Source organism: Colias croceus, chromosome 13, assembly GCF_905220415.1.
Source record: "Colias croceus chromosome 13, ilColCroc2.1".
Classification (NCBI taxonomy): Eukaryota; Metazoa; Arthropoda; class Insecta; order Lepidoptera; family Pieridae; genus Colias; species Colias croceus.
In genome coordinates, this window is record NC_059549.1 from 6,292,312 (window position 1) to 6,310,857 (window position 18,546).

General features: G+C 31.8%; 1 protein-coding gene across 2 annotated transcripts; it reads right to left on the reverse strand.

The window, feature by feature from the left end:
- Window positions 1–888: 888 nt before the first annotated feature.
- On the reverse strand, window positions 889–13,030 carry LOC123696659 (glutamate receptor ionotropic, kainate 3-like). 2 transcript variants are annotated; one of them, XM_045642994.1, is made up of 17 exons: window positions 12,794–13,029; window positions 11,998–12,143; window positions 11,288–11,455; window positions 10,856–11,013; window positions 10,238–10,434; window positions 9,357–9,613; window positions 9,176–9,280; window positions 8,991–9,104; window positions 8,677–8,874; window positions 8,231–8,392; window positions 5,590–5,789; window positions 4,827–5,025; window positions 4,525–4,613; window positions 4,139–4,269; window positions 3,820–3,935; window positions 1,921–2,067; window positions 889–1,285 (listed from the first exon to the last, which is right to left on the reverse strand). In XM_045642994.1, the coding sequence occupies exons 1-17, from the start codon at window positions 12,858–12,860 to the stop codon at window positions 1,028–1,030; spliced, it is 2,712 nt and encodes a 903-aa protein (XP_045498950.1). In that variant the 5' UTR covers window positions 12,861–13,029; the 3' UTR covers window positions 889–1,027. The 2 variants fall into 2 exon arrangements, with proteins under 2 accessions (XP_045498950.1, XP_045498951.1); XM_045642995.1 differs by lacking the exons at window positions 889–1,285; window positions 1,921–2,067 and having other exon boundaries at window positions 3,820–3,937; window positions 4,140–4,269; window positions 12,794–13,030.
- Window positions 13,031–18,546: the final 5,516 nt, after the last annotated feature.

Genomic DNA, 18,546 nt, shown 5'->3' on the forward strand with positions numbered 1-18,546 from the left:
AAAGAAAAGGTTAAAATTGGTCTTATAAAAGAACTTGGTAAATATTGTATAGATTTCAACAACCTGTACACTACTGAATTTAGAAAAACTGCTCTAAAAAGATGTTATTTTAAAAGTCTGAAATTCAGTTATCTTTTTTCAGAATATAGTTCACAATCAAAAATATTCCAATACCTTAATATTGAGTAAAGCCATCGCTACAGAAAGTTAGATATTTACAAAAACAGAAAGAAAGCATTGAAATATTTTTATCTAATAATAATATAATGGCACTAAAATATTATGTTTTCGCGTCGCGGAACACTTTTGTCGTAAAACAAAAGAAGTAAATAAATCTCCAAGCCTGTGTGGAGCTGAAAAGAAAGTAATTATTTCAAAGGTCACATATTTTATACTCTCTCATTTGGTATAATGGTTTATGTAGTACATTAGCTGGGGCACATAAATATCCAATTATTCGCAGAAATGTGTTTGCGTTACGAATGTATAATATGTATATCTTTATTCTCAAACATGACAAGCGATAAACTTTACTTAAAATCATGCGTCTTTCTGAAAATTGTGTGAATACGCTATACGTTGGTAGGTATGTACCTAACGTAACGTTCGCTTGTGTTTTTGTCTAAAGTAAAATGTAGAGTCAAGACATTATTTCCTTTATAGTTTATTTTAATATCTTCAATATAATGATAGTGTTTCAAAAGACATAGCACAAAGTAATAGTTTCGTATTTTATTTACCTAATGCTTTAAATCATTTTTTTTGTATTATGTTATTTTTAAGGTATGTAATGAAAACACTTTGCTCATATTATTAATATTTATTATCTTATATAAAGGCATTGTTACATTATTTATTGCAATATTAATTACTACTTCTAATCATTTCTGCAAATTATATAATAAGGAAGGCATATAATAAAAAATCCATTTTAAATTGTTACAACAATAACAATCTTTATCATGGAATCTGTCAAATTTAAAAAAGGAATAACAATAAGCGCGCGAAATCACTGCATTAAAAAAAATCACGTGTATTCCCTCCTTCTAGCAAAAGCGACGCTTAAACTAGAATGCCTCGAGTTACGCGAATGTTGGGTCCTATGCGTGTCAGTGGATCTTCCAGAGCGTATGGACTTTAGGGATTTCACCTCGTCTTTGCCTTCTTGTTCAGCCAGCGCTTCAGCGCTTCCAAGCGCTCGCTGCGGGCGCTTTACTGGTTTAATGTCCCCGCTGAATTTGAGCGCGAATTTTAACTCCTCTATCAATTCGTATTTGAATGTTGTCTGCAAATTATTGTAGGGCATTAGTCATAGTCTGGTAGTTACAAGTTGTTGTATTTATACTATTTCCTAGTTACTTAATTAAACTTTTTGTAATTCTATGAATCTAGAATTTAGCAAAATTTTATCTCGTAATACAATCTAAATACGCAATAATTTACCTACAGTTAGTAGGTATAAAATTTATTTAAATTATTTTGTCACTAAAGATCAGCTTTAATTATTTACCATAAGCCTAAAAATAGCGAAACATTAATTATGACTTTACTTACAGTAAATTCTCTCTTTTGAATAAATAACATAAAATTTATGTAGGGTTAGATCAATAAGTAGGCTTTCTGAGTTAAAGTTGTTAATCTAATAATTACCGACTTTACCGAACCGCTCTACAAATTTTAGAATAGAATATTAAGAAACAATTAGTGTTCGTAGTAATTTACTTTATTGTTAAGTTCAATGAGCATCTATGTAATTATCGTAGATATTAGGTAAATCATTCAAAACAAAACTCAAAATGTATACGAAACATGCAAAACTACTTGTGAAATTTTATCCGATCGGCAGACTAATTCAGATAAATTTGTAATTTATAGTCAATCAGCACGATTTGTTGTTTTCAAATAAAAGTAAATACTTACATTGTATTTAACGGAGCGCTTAAAAACTCCCCATAGCATGTCTAGAGTAGAAATTAGAAGACCAATACAGCATCCGACTCCAAGAACCACAAACGCTCCAAGCATGTTCTTCATACCCAACTGTTTTTGTTCCTGGTCTTGTTTTTTCTACAAAAATAAGATAATTAATTTTGTAATTATTTTAACATGTAAGTACAAAAAGAAGTGTAGTTTCAAATATTTCTTTTTTATACAGAATTATAAAGTTTTTTTTAAGTTTTCGTTATTGTAGTTTTTAAATTTGCCTAAATACCTAGCAAACATATATTTATATTTTTTATATTTCTAATCAACACATTTCATTTGAGTTTCAGCAATTGCTTTCTAGAAATAAACTTAAAATTAGTTTTAATTTATCGTCTACAAAATAAGTCCAATTAATAATAATCAGCAAACAAACCTTCAACTAGTTAACCCTATACCTAGTTGCCAACAAAAAACCCGCTTTAATTGAATCAAAATTCTAATACATATCACTTTACATCTAGCGTGTCTCGCCAATTACAAGCAATTAGCATAACAACGTGTACCGGACGTGTGACATGGACGAATATGGGATTGTATTAGCTGCGGTTCTAATTGCGTTTCTATGGAACCGGCTTGTTTATCAATGATGTTTGGCTATAAATCATCGAACAGAATCATAGTTCAACAAGGGAAAGTGTATAGGAATTGGGTGTATTAAGGGCGGTGGTAGTCGCTTACTCTCGTAGTCGACTAGCTTCATTGCTAACACTTTTTTATTAAAGTGAGGAAATTCTGCCTGAGTAGTACTTGTTCGGGGGTATTAGCACGTTTATGTTAGACTACCTACTTACTTAAAGCTGTGCTAAAAGCCAACACTGATATAAACATTTTTTTGTCTCATTTATTTTGAAGCAAAACTCCAGTTGATCGTCTTCTTAATTTGGCTATAAATAATGGATCTGAATATTGGTTACATTTAACAAATCTAGATAGCCCTAGTCAAAATGTTTTCGTGCTATATTCCTGTTCAAATATGAGACAGTGACCTTATGTTCACTTGAAATTGTTGTACAGTAATTAAGATGACATCGTAGTAAGTATAAGTGATATTTTTCTCACAAGTATACCTAACGTAGACGAAGTCGCGGCCGTGACTATTTTTAAATAAAACTAATACTATGTAACTCTGGTAAATTTTAGCTGTATACATGTAAGGTAAGCCTTTCCCTATGAAAAGTATTCAATTATGGGATAAGGGATAAAGGAAAAGAGCGAGTAGCTTCAAAGACTTTAAATGTATGTTATAATATATTAAACGTCTACGAAGGTCGAAGAAGAATACTTCCTGGAACAAACTGAAGAAGATTCTCTCAAGAGTATTAACTGCAAAATGAAAATAATATCCGTACATATAAAGTATATACCTACAACTATAAATAAAATATATGTTGTATACAATATTGTGGCTAATAAAAATTACTAATTATACATTTATGGATAGGTAAATTACTAATTTATTTCATAAAAATTTTAAACTTAAAGCAATGTTTGAAATGAAAACTGTACTGAGCAAAAATTACTTTCTAAGTATTTGAATAAGTCAGAGCAAATGCATCCGTAGCTAATGCCAACTTACATAGTATTTACCTCTGATATTTGTTTTATTATCCGTCTCAATGTACATTGTAGATATTATTTTGTTAAGTGAAAATTATGACATAAACAATTTTGTTCAAATAATTTTGTATATACATAAACACTTCATAAACAATTCAAATTGGTAAATATTAACGATATTTTTCTTTTTATACTTAATATTAGTGTTGTCAAGGATATGGAACACGAAATATAAAGGTTTATTACTATAATATTATAATATATCTTGAAACATACCCCACATTTTCCACCGCCTCTTTTTTCTTTCCACCAAAGATCCTTTAACTTTTGTATCTCTCCGGTTTCTTTGAGTTGAATCAAAGCATCATTTATAAAGAATCTATAGGGGGAACCTGTAAAGAATTCAGTACTAAAGACAAATGAAAAAGTCGCATGTTATATTTTAGAATAAATTTTAACAAAAATTTCATAACGTCCGATATTATATCTGCAATCTACAAAGGTAGGTAGGTACACATACAAGTAACATTACAGCATATTACATTGCTTTATGTTAATTGCAATACAATAGTTAAGGAAAACAAATAATTTATACCTTTTTTCATGCCAATGCCATAGCTTTTAGAGTCTAAAAGACCACCCACTTGTAGCAAATCGCAATGTCTCTCTATTGTATACTCGATCGACGTAGATTCCATGAAAAGCGCGTAATTTGTCTTCTCTACCCTGATAAACGTGAAAAGATGTTTTTTTGCAAATTGGAACATAATAATTAAGAAAATAAATCGGCTTGGATTTATTGGCGCAAGCAAACAATAATTCTTCAAGTAGATAACACCATTAGTTAAAATATAATATTATTTATTGTATTTAGCAATACTATACGAATAAATAAGATTGTTAACTGAATTGAATTTGAAACTGTTTATTTATTATGTCTAATAGGTATCGTTCTCAGAAAATGTTATAAAATATACTAACAATTCCACACCAACATCGTTATTTGGAACCAGCCATTCCTTCGAATACATTTTTTGATACATTTTCTGATACACTGGATTAGTGGATTCCTGAAAAAATCATTCACTGTAATAATTATGTACTTAAAGTAGAAAAAATATCGCTAGTTATTTTATACGATTGTGCAAAAGGTTTATTTAATTAATAAAACTTAATTCCAAAATTATAATAGTCTTGACTCTTGATTTAGGAAGCCACCTTATTCATAATATAATAAATACAATTCACTATCATTATTTTAGTATTGACTATTAGGTATTTACCTTAAAAAACTGTTTCGTAGAGCCCTTACTCTTAGCGCCATAAGAAATAGATTTATGTTCATACAGTTCCACCACGTTTGAAAAGGGGAGGACATTCTTTTCCACCGTGAGGAAGGCGACCAGAGTACCAACGTATGATGCCACTATCACCATAGTGAAGAACCACCACGCACTGGTTATGATTCGAGGAGCTAATGCACTGAAAATGTTGTAAAAATGTTTTAATGTGGAAGAATTTGATTATATAAACCACGTCGAAAACCAGAGCTTTATACTTATAAGCTTGTATCGTTTTAGGTACAGGTTGAACATTTTTCTGAGAAATCATATTTTCGTGACCATTGAACCGAATTAAAATATCAAAATGAAAAGGTAGAATTAATTAAACGATGGCTACTTTAAATTTAATAGAATATTTAGAATATCCTAGAATAGAAAACCTTAATATTCCATCTAATTTATAGCTTCGTTCCAGACACGTAACATAATGGACCATATAATTTTCTCATATAATATTATGAAGATGAATAATTTATAAAACAGAATTTAGTGTTAGGTACTATTGGAAATTATCTCTGGTTACTTTATTTAAATCAGAATTACGTAAAATTCTAGTACTCCACAGTACACAAACGAAATTCATTAAGTATTTTTAACTTGAATTAATACTGTCCTAGTTTCTAAGCACCCTTATCGTAGAATAAAATGGAGTGTGTGACCATAGAGCATTAAAGGTAACAACTCTTAAAATAAATACACTTACATTGGAGCTATTTCAGAACCTTGCTGCATAACAGATCCAATGATGAGCCACACAGAGTTCGCGAAACTGAACTGATTTGTTAGTTCTTCAGGCGATTCAATACACGGTACCGGATTCTGCCATTCCTTGTGAGATAAACGACCCACAAATATCATGATAACACCCAACGCTGATTGAACTAGCACCATGTAGTACCATACCTGAAGACATTTGTTTTTATAATATATTTATAAAGATTAAATAAATATATCAAAGGATAATAAGATTTTTTTATAGTAGAGTACAAACGGGCACAAACGGGCTTGTGCAGCGCCTGATCGTAAGCGAGTCCACCGCCCATGTTCATCTACAGGGGCTTCTGCAGATGCGTTGCGACTTTTAGGTCTCTAAAAGATACTAAACTCTAAATGCATATTAATTATTTATAAAGGTAGGTATTTTAAGCTGTACAGTGTACAACATGGTATTGATGAGGACAAACCTTATTTTTTACGTGTTTGAATATTGGGGAATAAAAGTACAAAATAAATAACAGAATATCATTTGAAATTTTAAATGCTGTAAAAAGTTAGTTTACTCTAATAAAAACTCTATCCAACATTTATCAGTTCCTTTTCTATTGTTTGTACAACTTTAAATTTATATTTACAACAAAAAACATAATAAACCTTTTCCTTCATAATAATAAAACCACAGATAATGCTCAATACAATACAAAGTTCTTTCATAACAAAACCGCACCTCCGTTGCTCGGTTACAACTTACAATTCTATTGTACTGCCGACTGCGATGAAGTCAATGTGCAGTATTATTATATTTTATTTGTGCTTGCATTCATGTAAAGAAGTATATAATATCGATTCTTTAATTTAAATTCTATCATAATTGGCCAAAGGAAAGTTTGAAAGAAAAGTTTCTTATGATTTAGAAAATTCAGAACTGTATATTAACTAAAACACATAAACTATCAATAAACTGTCCCCCCAGTTTTACCCGCAGTGCTCCGCTCCTGTTGGTCTAAGCGTGATAATATGTCTATAGCCTTCCTCGATAAATAGGCTATCTAACACCGAAAAAATATTTCATATCGGACCAGTAGTTCCTAAGAATTGCGCGTTGAAACTAACAAACAAACAAATTCTTTAGCTTTATTATATTGGTATAGATAGGTAACGTTTGATATTTACCCTACGACAACTTCAGGAAAAGTGCAGAGAACAACAGACACCCCTGTTTATTGCCTTTGTAGACCTAAATAAGGCTTTCGACTCAGTTAGCAGGGATGGTCTGTATTCTGCCTTGGAACTTATCGGTTGTCCTCCCAAATTACTCTCAATGATAAAGTCATTTCACAAAGAGACGAGAGGAGTAATCGTGTATGATGGAAAAGCCTCGGAACCCTTCATAGCGCGTAGAGGTGTCCGTCAAGGCTGTGTTATGGCACCTACACTGTTCGGTATATTTTTTTCACTACTTCTGAACACTGCATTTAATAATGACCAGCAAGGTATACATCTGCACACCAGAGCCGATGGTAAACTATTTAACGCCTCTCTACTTAGATCTAAGCGACACCGCCTAGATCTCTTTGTGGACCAGCTTTTATTTGCAGATGACGCAGCTTTTGTTGCAAATTCCGTCGTGGAATTGCAAACAATTTTGGACAAATTTTCTCGCGCTTGCACTTTGTTTTCGATGTCCATCAACACTAAGAAAACTGTTGTTTTGGCTCAGGGATTTACTGATAGACCAACATTTCTTCTAGATGGAACTCCATTACAATTAGTCGATAAATTTCTTTACCTCGGATCAACTGTTACGAGCAATCTTTCCATGAATGCTGAGATTGACAGTCGCATCGGCAAAGCTGCAGCAACGTTTGGGATGCTCCGAGAAAGAGTGTGGGAGAATAAACATCTAAAAACCAAAACGAAGATGATTGTTTACCGATCTACTGTACTTAGTGTTCTCCTATATGGCGCTGAGACCTGGACTTCGTACGCCAAGCAGGAACATCGGCTGAATGCATTCAACATGCGCTGTCTGCGTAGTATTCTGCGTATAACATGGAAAGACCGAATTACGAATGAAAAAGTCCTAGAGATTGCACAGTTGCCCAGTCTTAGAGCCCTGCTTAAGCAGCGTCGGTTGCGTTGGCTTGGACATGTCCATCGCATGGACCCTTCCCGATTGCCGAGACAAGTTATGCTCGGTGCGGTTGCACACGCGAAGAGAGGCATCGGAAGACCCTTGCTACGTTTTAAAGACAGCGTGAAACGTGACATGTCCACGTTCAAGATCAACCCCCCGGACTGGGAAAAGCTCGCCCAAAACCGTACTTCTTGGCGTAGTCTTATTCATGAGGGTTGTAAGGCACATGATCGCAGTTGGTTCGATGCACTCCGTGATCGTCGGACTAGATTAAATAATTTATCACCTTCCACATCATCATCATATAAGTGTAAGACTTGTGGGCGTTATTGTCGCTCCAGAATCGGGCTCTTTAGCCACGAACGACGCTGCCCTAAGTCATGACTGATTAGGAAAATTGCAACACTTAAAATTTTTGAAATTTAAATGTAACTGCATATATGATCTACTACAGATCAAATAGGCCAACGACGATTTTAAACATACTAACCTCTTTAGAGAATACAGCCATAAATGAAAACATCTCTGGCGGTTGTTTACTGGGTTCCTTATACAATATACCAATACCCAAGGACATGAATGGAGTTGAAAAATCAATGCCACTCTGCCTCTCTGCTGTTATTGTAAAATCGCAAATGGCAAAGTCAGCTTTCTAAAATAAAATAACAATAATTAAGTGACTCTTTGATGTTGAATTTTATTAATCAATCAATTTTAGTTGATGGATATTGAGCAAATTAAATTACAATTTTATGTAATCAAATCATTTTGTAACTTTGAGTAAAGAAACAAAAAATAATTTAGAAATAGTTCTAAAGTTTATGTAATCCAGCACGTTTCATAATACTATACTTAAGCACAGAATAAGGAATTCTTCATATCCTTCAAGAGAACTACAAAGTAGCGAAACAAACATTACAAAGTTATTAAATTCACCTCCTCACGTAGTTTTAAAACCATACCGCTCCATTTTTTATCTTTATTCAAACTTCCATAATCAGGCTCGACTTCAAATTCATAACTAAACCCGAGTTTATCTGCTATCATGTCGATTAGGTCTATAGTAAATCCTTCGTAACGATCATTTCCTTCGAGTCTCAGAGACGACTCCTTTACGTAACCATACGGCGGCGTCTGAAATAATTCGGAGCCAGTTATCTTCTGCTAATGGTTTGTGGTTACATTATCATTATAGTCTAATGGTCTCTTGCAAGCTCTCAATATAATCATTTAGAAGTAATATTACTCACCGTAGAAATAAGAACTTTAAACGTTTTATTTCTCATTATGGTCTCCTCTGCTATTTCGGCATTAGAAACAAACTGTCTCGAAATTTCTAATTTATTGTTTTCCCATCTACCGATCTGAAATTTAATCAGCAATTATATTGAGTACCTACTAAACTTTTACAAAATAATATTTAATTAATACCTACAGATTGGTTGCCGGCTGGAGTTAGCTCCACAATATCAAAAAACACATCGGTCCTCTGGCCAAAACCGTCAAAAATTAACGATCTCGTCAAGCCATTAATCTTATCCTGCAAAGATTAGCATGTTAAATAAATGAATTATGCATGATAATATAAATTTGGCAAAAATCTGGCACAATATTACCGTCTTCATAAAATCAATCAACGTCGATCCGTATACCCACGATTGATAGAACTCACAATTGAGCTGCGCCGGTTCGATCTCTCGCCGCCTGAGGTAGCGGACCTTTGACAGAGCATTAGCGAACACCATTACGGCATCGTGAATTAACACAATCTTCGTCTTAATGTTGTCCGGCTCTATCGCGTACCCCGACGCTTCATTGAACTGAACTGTGTAGTTGTACAGCATAACATCACCTAAATCCATTAGACGGAAACCTGGAAAACAACGTATGAATAAAACATTGACTAGAGAATACTTTTGCTCAAAAATTTTCATACACATCGACTGAACGCAGACTTAGTTTGATTGAATGCGTCTGTGGATACATGAAATATCAGCTGGAAAATAAATTTGAAACTTTGATGTCTGACTCGGCACATTTGAAATGAAAAAATTAAATGTTTGGTTAGAATACGAAAGGTATTTTTAAAATACTAAAAAATTCAAGAAATTTAAGTCTGAAACGGAATATTTCTACTTCTTTCGCAAACAAACAAAAACGCTTACGTACTAAATGGATTGTTATTTTTTTAATGAGGCAGAACTCGTTCACCTTCAGAATTGATTAAAAAAATATTTACTATTGCAAATGCATATTTGAAACTATTACACAAGTTAGCAACAGTCATTTTATTCATAATTTTTTACAATTATTATAAAAAAAATCATGATAATAACTGAGATTTAAACTTGCTTCGCTTGAAAAGAGAGATGTTTAGCACATAACATGAGGTGTATTACTATCTAGGCTCGACCAAAAATCATTCATAAGAACTTAGAATTAAATGCATTCAGAAATGCGCACAGATAAATCATACCTTACAATTAGTAAAACTCACCAGTCATATTTACACCCCCATATCTATATCTAGTCAGGTCTAAGGAAAAGAGATCAGGTGAGAGAAAGATATACGAGTGTCCGTCAGCCATTAAACCAACTTGCTGAGCTTGACGTAGTACCAGCTCCAATTTGTTGGAAGAACAATCAACTACAAAGTTTGTGTATCCACTGTGTTTTGCGTTTATTAGAACTTCCCTGAAATAGACTGGAGCATTAGTACAATAATGTCAAGGAAGCAGGTTTAAAGAGAGTTATAGTTGTGCAATTGGATTTGTTTTATGTTAGAAATAGAAAGAGTTAATCTTTTTAAGTTTTGGAAAGCAAAAAAATAGTTAAAAAAGAAGCTTACAATTCTAGTATTTTGATATTTACAATCCTAATAATTACGCAAAAGTAAAGAATTAACTTTGTTTTGTTTCGTGATACACATTTTAAAATGAGTTGTGTAATTAAAGAATAAAGAATTTAATTATTTTATGAAACAAATACAGTCACAAAAATTTCTTCTTCCTTTCATTCAAAATGTAATTTCCTCACGAATGTTGCATTAATTTTTCCCGTAAGCCTCGTTGGAGTTTAATCTCAAAGGTCGTTCCAATGAATAAAGTTGGCTTACCGGTAATTGTCGCCTCTAAGCTCCCTGACGGAGACCGCGTCCAGTTCTATAGGATTGCTAAGTTTTAAAAGATCCTGCACTTTTACCATACTGTGGCCTCTCTCGTATAGTATAGTGAAATTGTTCCAGTTGTACTTTTTGACTAGCTCCTGTACCGCCTGGTATAAAAATATATTATAAACAAGGAAATAAACATTCCAAAAAACCTACCGTCTTCTGAAAAGTTTTTCAAAATTTGAGGTTTTATTAATATAATATGTCATTTATAAAACTTCGATTTATCTAATGAAACAATTCCCTATTTCTTATATATATAACAATTCTCAATTTGGAAAGAAAAAAAAGTAGGAAGGTTATATCCATAAAGTAGAAACCAATACGCGAGAAAATATCTATTACATATTGCTATAACTGCAAAATGCATAAACTTACCATATTAAAAGCAATCGGGCTAGGATATAAATTGATTAGCGACCAATTCCTTGTATAAAGGTCGTTATGTTGCAGCACTATGAGGGGTAATTCCAGGCCATCGCATATAGCTTGCGCGTGCTCAGTCGCCCTACCGCCCGTGCCATCTATGAAACCTATTACACCTTCCTGAAAGTAATTGTTTGTGTTATCTTTTCTAGATATTCTTTAAGTGGAGACTACGGAAGCTCAAAGGGTTAATGGTAATCGAATAGTAAAGTTCTGTAAGTGTTCTTAGGTCGTTGGTTAATGTTAATAATTTATATACCTAAGCTTTAATATGGACTCATTTATCCATAATAATCTAGATCATATAATTATGAATTTAGTTACGTTCAAATCAAATTACTAGATATTTTATAATAATATTTTATCCTTCTCTAGCACAGCGAATGAAGGCAAAAAGAAAAATGTTCCAATGACTGTTAATAATTCATTCAATATTTGATTATCAATATCGTTCCATACCTATTCTTCTCTAATATATAAAAATCAATGCCACTTTTCGTTGTAATTCCATAACTCGAGAACGGCTGAACCGATTTCGATAATTCTTTTTTTATTATATTCCTTGAAGTACGAGGATGGTTCTTATGTAGAGAAAACGTTAATATGTACCACGGGCGAAGCCGGGGCGGACCGCTAGTTCCCTATATATTAAACAGCATTACCTGAGCCAGTTGACACACGTTCTCACTTATCTCAAGGATCGCTCCTCGCCTGGACACTTCTATTGTTAAAGCGGTAAAATTGAATTTTTCCGCACTCACTTCTAAAGCTATTTTTGAGTCGATGTCATCGGCATAAAAAATACCACCTGAAACACACATTGTAATAAAAACTCCCTAAATAAGTGTGAATAAAAACAATTTTTCCGATTCATAATTTTTTAACAAACGTGTGTTTGAAGAAATGCGTCGTAAATAATAATACTCTAGATTTTTATAAATTTTCTAAATTAAACATTTTATCCACATTGTAGTTAAATAATGCAACTTTCATTGAAATTTGTAGATACCGTGTTTTGTCTCTAAGGACATTTTTATCAAAACTGACATCGCTTAAAATCATAATAAACGCAAGATAAACGCAAAGTGATGTAAGCTTTCGCAACATAAAATTGCTCTTAGTGAAAATGTTTTACAATTCTTGACTATGCAGATGCATATGCATGAGTATTAACGAGATAAATTTTTAAATTTAGCAATTAAAATTTTATAAAACTATTTTTTATTAAACATGGTAACCTATTCAATAGGTATGTCAAGAAAGACGTGTAATGAAAGTAAAATATAACTGTAGATAACCAGAAGCTATGTCGTCTCAACGAAATCGAATTGAAGTGAATCATTGCTTAAAATTATCAAGATTTCCTGTCGAATACAAATATGTACAAATGAGAGAGGATTAGTAAGAAACGGTACTTCAATACATAATATATTAATTTAAACAATAACAGTTACATACCGATATTGGGCGGGCCTGCTACAACACATCTCGAAAAAGCGAATAACAACAATTTAACTATCATCATTCACAAAATTCACTTCACAACCATTAAGGGTAATCAGTCCAAAGCCTTAATGAGATTACCATCGTTATAATTACCGCAATAACGTTTAAAAACGTAATAAACGTAAGCTCAGACAAAGAGCGGTAATGTGTTTAGGTTAGCGTGAATAGCGCGCCGCGACACGCCGCGTCCAAAATAATCCGCGCCCTATATTTAGATCGAGTTTTCCACAAATGACACACTTATTTCAATAGACTGCGTTCAAACATTCGTCTAGTTTTACAGACAAAAATTGAAATTGGTTTACTAATGATTTATTGTAATAGATTCGAACTTTTACATCTGCTTTTTTCAATAAATTAACCCATAAAGTAAATATACTAGAAAGTTCTCTGATTTTGAGGTAAAATTTTAAGATTTTCTACCTATCTATTATCCTTAAGAGCTAAATAAAGTGCAATTTTCTTCTCACTTTATAAACCAGTCCATTGTTTACACTTAGAAAAATGTCGTTGGAATCAGTTTGGTCCTAAAAATTAAATATATTATGGGCAATAAACGTTATAGATAATCAAGAAATGTTTTTTAGTTTGCTAAATTTAAGAGCTTGAATTCAAAATTTATTTTTTCAACTTTAGGTAGAGAAACTATTTGAGAAGTTTAGAAGAACTTAGAAATCTAAAAATCTCTCATACCTAATAATTTATGGTTCTGGTATATAATAGGAAATAAACGGATACTTATTTTCGACACTGCAGAAAGTAAAACGAGTGGTAGATTCTAGAACTAGTCATCAGCAAATATATATTATGTTATAATTTAAATAATCTAATTAAGATTTGTTATATAGTTAACTAGTCCTAGAATTAAAATATTATAATTAGCAATGAACTAAAACACTGCAATTTAGAAACCCAACCAACAACCAACATCGTTTGCAAATAAACAGCATTCTTAAAGATACAATAAAAAAAAGTAATAAATTGTTCAATAATAAAATGTGTTTATTTATTGACGGCTCAAATACTCCCACTTAACAGTATTTTTATTGAACATCTGTCTATTTTATGTGAGACGCGTTTAATTAAAAAAACAGATTTTATTATATTTATCATCACCAATATTTTGTTTTTTATTTATTATTATTTCAATGCCAGCCGCTTTTCTGAGTGAAGCTTCTGTATTCTATAAGAGCTTCTCAATACGACCTACCTACTGTATTTTTTCTCTTTTTTTTTTGGTTTGCTTCCTCAGAACTTTCGACTAGGTATTTGATGATACTTTTTTTATTTGAAAGCTTGTGCCTTCCGCTAGATTCCATTTTTTCGATGTCATATCTCTTATATACTAACCATATATTATTGAATAAGAGTCGATAAAATTTTCTTCCAAGGCATTAAAATGTTTATTGTGGAACAAATATTGGGTACGCTTTTTATTATAAAGAATAATATGTATACCCACCGCAAGTCGCAGCTTATTTAGTAGCAAACATCTTAACAAAACCACTTGTTTGCTTTATACTATTATAAAATTAGTTTGTGTACTTTCCTTAAGCAAATAAGCTTTTCGTCTTTGCACGTCTAGTCTCTGTGATCTCGAAGATTATTTATTCCAAATCTATACATAATATAATAAATCTGTAGAAGGGTCAATTCTGTACTTTGAAAATATTGAAAAAATAAATACCAGGGGGTGTTACTGGATCGATACCAAACCCAAATATGTGATTAAAAAAATTTTTGTCTGTCTGTCTGTCTGTCTGACTGTCTGTATGTGAAGGCATCACGTGAAAACTAACGGTTCGATTTCGATGAAACTTGGTATAATTATACCTTTTTATCCTGGGCGTAAAATAGGATACTTTTTATCCTGGAAAAATACGTAGAAAAAAATTAATCTTAACTTTTCAGTTTTATAGACGTTGTTCTGTAGAACCGCGAACACACGTTGCGTATTATTATAGGCCTAGCCGTATTTGGGTCCAATAGATATTTATAAGATGTTTAATTGTCAGAGTTACTCAAAATTGAGAAATAAACCATCCACGCGAAGACCGACATCCGCGCGGACGGAGTCGCGGGCGGAAGCTAGTATCTAATATTACATCTGGAGTACATCATTGTTATCTTGTTATATTTTCATCTTTTGTGACACCACAAAAGATTATTCATATTGCAAATAAGAAAATACAAACCTGAATATTCGGTTGTAAGAAGTTTAAGAATTATTCTGTGATAGTTAAAAAATTTGAGTGAATTTTATTTTAGATTTCATGACTAAATAAGTATTTTACATAATAAATATTAAAGTTATACTTTGCGTTCCATGTTCCTTTGCGTTGGAATTTTCGAAGAAACAATTTTCTCCTATTGACACTGAAGTAGAATTAATCAAGATGAAAGTTGCAATATCGTAGTTTCTTTGAAAATGTTATCTTAAAAATGAATCGAAACTAATTTTTACTGTGAATAAACATACGGTTCGCGGTTTGCAGAGAAGTTTCTAATATATTGATATTTTTATATGAATCAAAAGTAATGTGACATCCGCCAATCAGCATTTGGCCAGCGTGGTGGATTATGGCCTGTATCCTATAGGAGGGCCGTGTCCCAGCAGTGGGAACGAAAATGACTTACTTTTAAATCATATAAATGTGTGTATTTAGGAAGGAATTTAATTGACATAATTAAATTATATCTTATCTTCTTCTATCTAATATATAAAAATCAATGCCACTTTTCGTTGTAATTCCATAACTCGAGAACGGCTGAACCGATTTCGATAATTCTTTTTTTATTATATTCCTTGAAGTACGAGGATGGTTCTTATGTAGAGAAAACGTTAATATGTACCACGGGCGAAGCCGGGGCGGACCGCTAGTACTTATTGAAATATTCGAAAAAGTGTCATAGTTTGTATCTACCCTTCCATAGTTCTATTTTTACAAAAATATGTCTAACAAACATCGTCTGGCCATTCAGGAGGACCAAACTTTTTGTTTGCTTTTTATAACATTTTATGCTCGTAGTCTTTATTGAAACATTTAATCACATTCCCCGAATATTAACATTGTTAACATAAGGAATTTTAATAAATTTGACCAATGTTTGCGTTCATATTTTCATAAATTGAGATTGGTAAAAGTTAGTGCTAATATAACAAAGATATTTTTATAAGTCTTTATTGCTAGAGACATTTAGTGTTTAAATAATGAAAAAAAGAACACTTGCATTTGGTATTTTTTACAACACATAAATTCCTTAAAGTCTTGTGACAATGTATATTAATACTATCTTAGATAATTGACAATAAACACGGCCTCCGTTACGTTCATGATCATAAAGTTTGTGATTTTAGTTTTCGAGACGCGTCTATTCACTTTAATCGTCGTTAAATTTACGAGCAAATTGAAAATAAAGCGACCCCGCAATATAATGGGAGATAAATATTCTAGATAAAACACTTATGAACCTTTTTATCTTAATTTTAAAATAATTCGCACAACCTGATTAGGTTTTTTATTGAGGGGTCTAGTCCTTTTTAAACATTTAAAAAATAGGTCCTATAAAATATGATGTACATAATATAAAATATTTGCCATTTATATTTTATACGAAATATAATACATTATTGCTCAGTTTATAAAAGTTAGGTTGTCAAAAATAATGATAACTAATCAATCTCCCAACATCGGCTATATTTTCTTATTCAGTCGTCAAACGTAAATAATTTCTCCCCAGAGCAATAAAGTGAAGAATAATTTTCTAGAACAATTCATTTTACTTTCTTGTAATAGCCAAGTGTCAATTTCGTCTAACAAGACACGTCATATTAGTCATAAAGTCGAAAATCGGCGGCTATTGTTGAATTATTCAAGAAAAATTGAAAAGATGCTATGAACGATCTTGATATGTCCAGACACCGCCTGAAATATATTACTTTCTACGTTTTTAAAGTCAATTTTATGTGACGTTAGCTTTATAGACGCAATTTTAATAGAAATTACATGTTGGAGCATCATGATATATCGACTCATTCATGATTCATCGTGATTGCTTAAATCTCAAGGCGCAGTTTGCAGAAAAATACAAAAGAAACAGTTAAATGAGACATGCTTCAAAATAATACATACACTAATCCATTCCTATCAAATTTGGAGACGATAATGAGCTTCTTATCAAAATAAATATGTTTACTGGTGATTTTATTAACAAAGAACTAATTTTTAGATCTATAACCATGAATCACGTCGAATAAAATGTATTAGATAGTGTGTACCATTTATACATTGTACTGTTTAGTTCTCAATATCAATCTATAACAGTAACGGTAATAAATATTTATATAGACTTGTTCTAGTAATTCCCTGTAACGAATAGTTGTTCCGGAACATTTACAGCAACACATGAGTTATGTGTACTCATCTTTAATTTATTGTAAGTGAATGAATTTTGTGTGCTTTGAACACAATTTTAAGATAATTTCGTGTAGAAAATGGGAACATATTTACTGACGTTACTACTTCTAAATTAAATGCATAATATTATAAGTATGTTATCTATTATTTTATAATTTGATATATTCTATATATAAAATAACTATATATTTCACTTATTATGCTTTATGATCTGTAGGATAATTTAAAAAGCTTTTGAGATCGACTACAGCTTTACCTTCTAAATGCTAACTCGTATGATGTGGTATTGTCCCAGTAGGCAAAAATTGTTTTTGTACATTGAAATACACAGCCGGTTCTCATGTTAAATTGTTAATTAATTAACATTTTTAAGCAAAGTATTTCTGCTGCAATCTACCATCAATTTAATATAATAAAATCTTATGAGAATGCCTTAATTTAAATTCCAGTAACGTCCACCGATTACACTTTCTGTACGTATGTATATTCTTTTAATTAAAAGGGTTCATTTTCAATTATTCATGGGTGAATTACCATATTAAGTAGGTAGTTACATACAATACTGTGATAGCTGCCTGATAAGATCTATTAAAATCGACCGCAAACCTGGGTTCAATCACGAATGAGTATAACCTATTGAAAATAATCTGCTGAAATATAATGCAAGTCCACATAATGAATACCTATCAACGAAGTAGGTACCTAATAATAATTATTACATTATAGGAGGTGTGAATGAGCGAAGTTCTTTCTATTCCATTAAAACTCATTGAATCCAATTTCAAATTCTTCTCAATTTTTCGCATTTTGTAATAAGATTGCAAAATTTGCTTTCTCTTCAACTTTATCTGTTCTGATACCTATGACATTGAATATCTAAAATTATATTTCGTTATACCTACTATATTGTTAAGTCTATTTGCTCTTCCTGATACAATTCACTTTGAGCAAAAACGTCACGTGATTCTAAGCGACCCACGCATTTATAAACATCCATAACAGACGTGATTTGAAATATTTAGGTATATGGATAAAAAATTTGGTTTTTCTACCATGAATTATATACGTTCTGTCTTGTAAGAATGCGTTTCTCTCTGTAAAGTGTAAGTATTGTATGCTCTCTAAGCTATACTATCAAGTTAGATGTTAGAAAAGTATTAAGTAAATATTATATTCACAATAAATATTTTGTTAATGTACTATGAACTTGAGCAAATAACACGCATATAATTATTTCAGAGTCATTTCCCTCACACATAATTAAGCTATGAATGATGATTATCAGTA

Excerpts from the sequence above, each read along its gene's own strand:
- LOC123696659 (XM_045642994.1), bottom strand. The coding sequence starts at position 12,860 with ATGATGATAGTTAAATTGTTGTTATTCGCTTTTTCGAGATGTGTTGTA. Across the intron at positions 8,875-8,990 it reads TTAAAGTTCTTATTTCTACG|ACGCCGCCGTATGGTTACGT; the intron begins GTGAGTAATATT and ends GAATTATTTCAG. Across the intron at positions 2,068-3,819 it reads GAGGCGGTGGAAAATGTGGG|AAAAAACAAGACCAGGAACA; the intron begins GTATGTTTCAAG and ends TTATTTTTGTAG.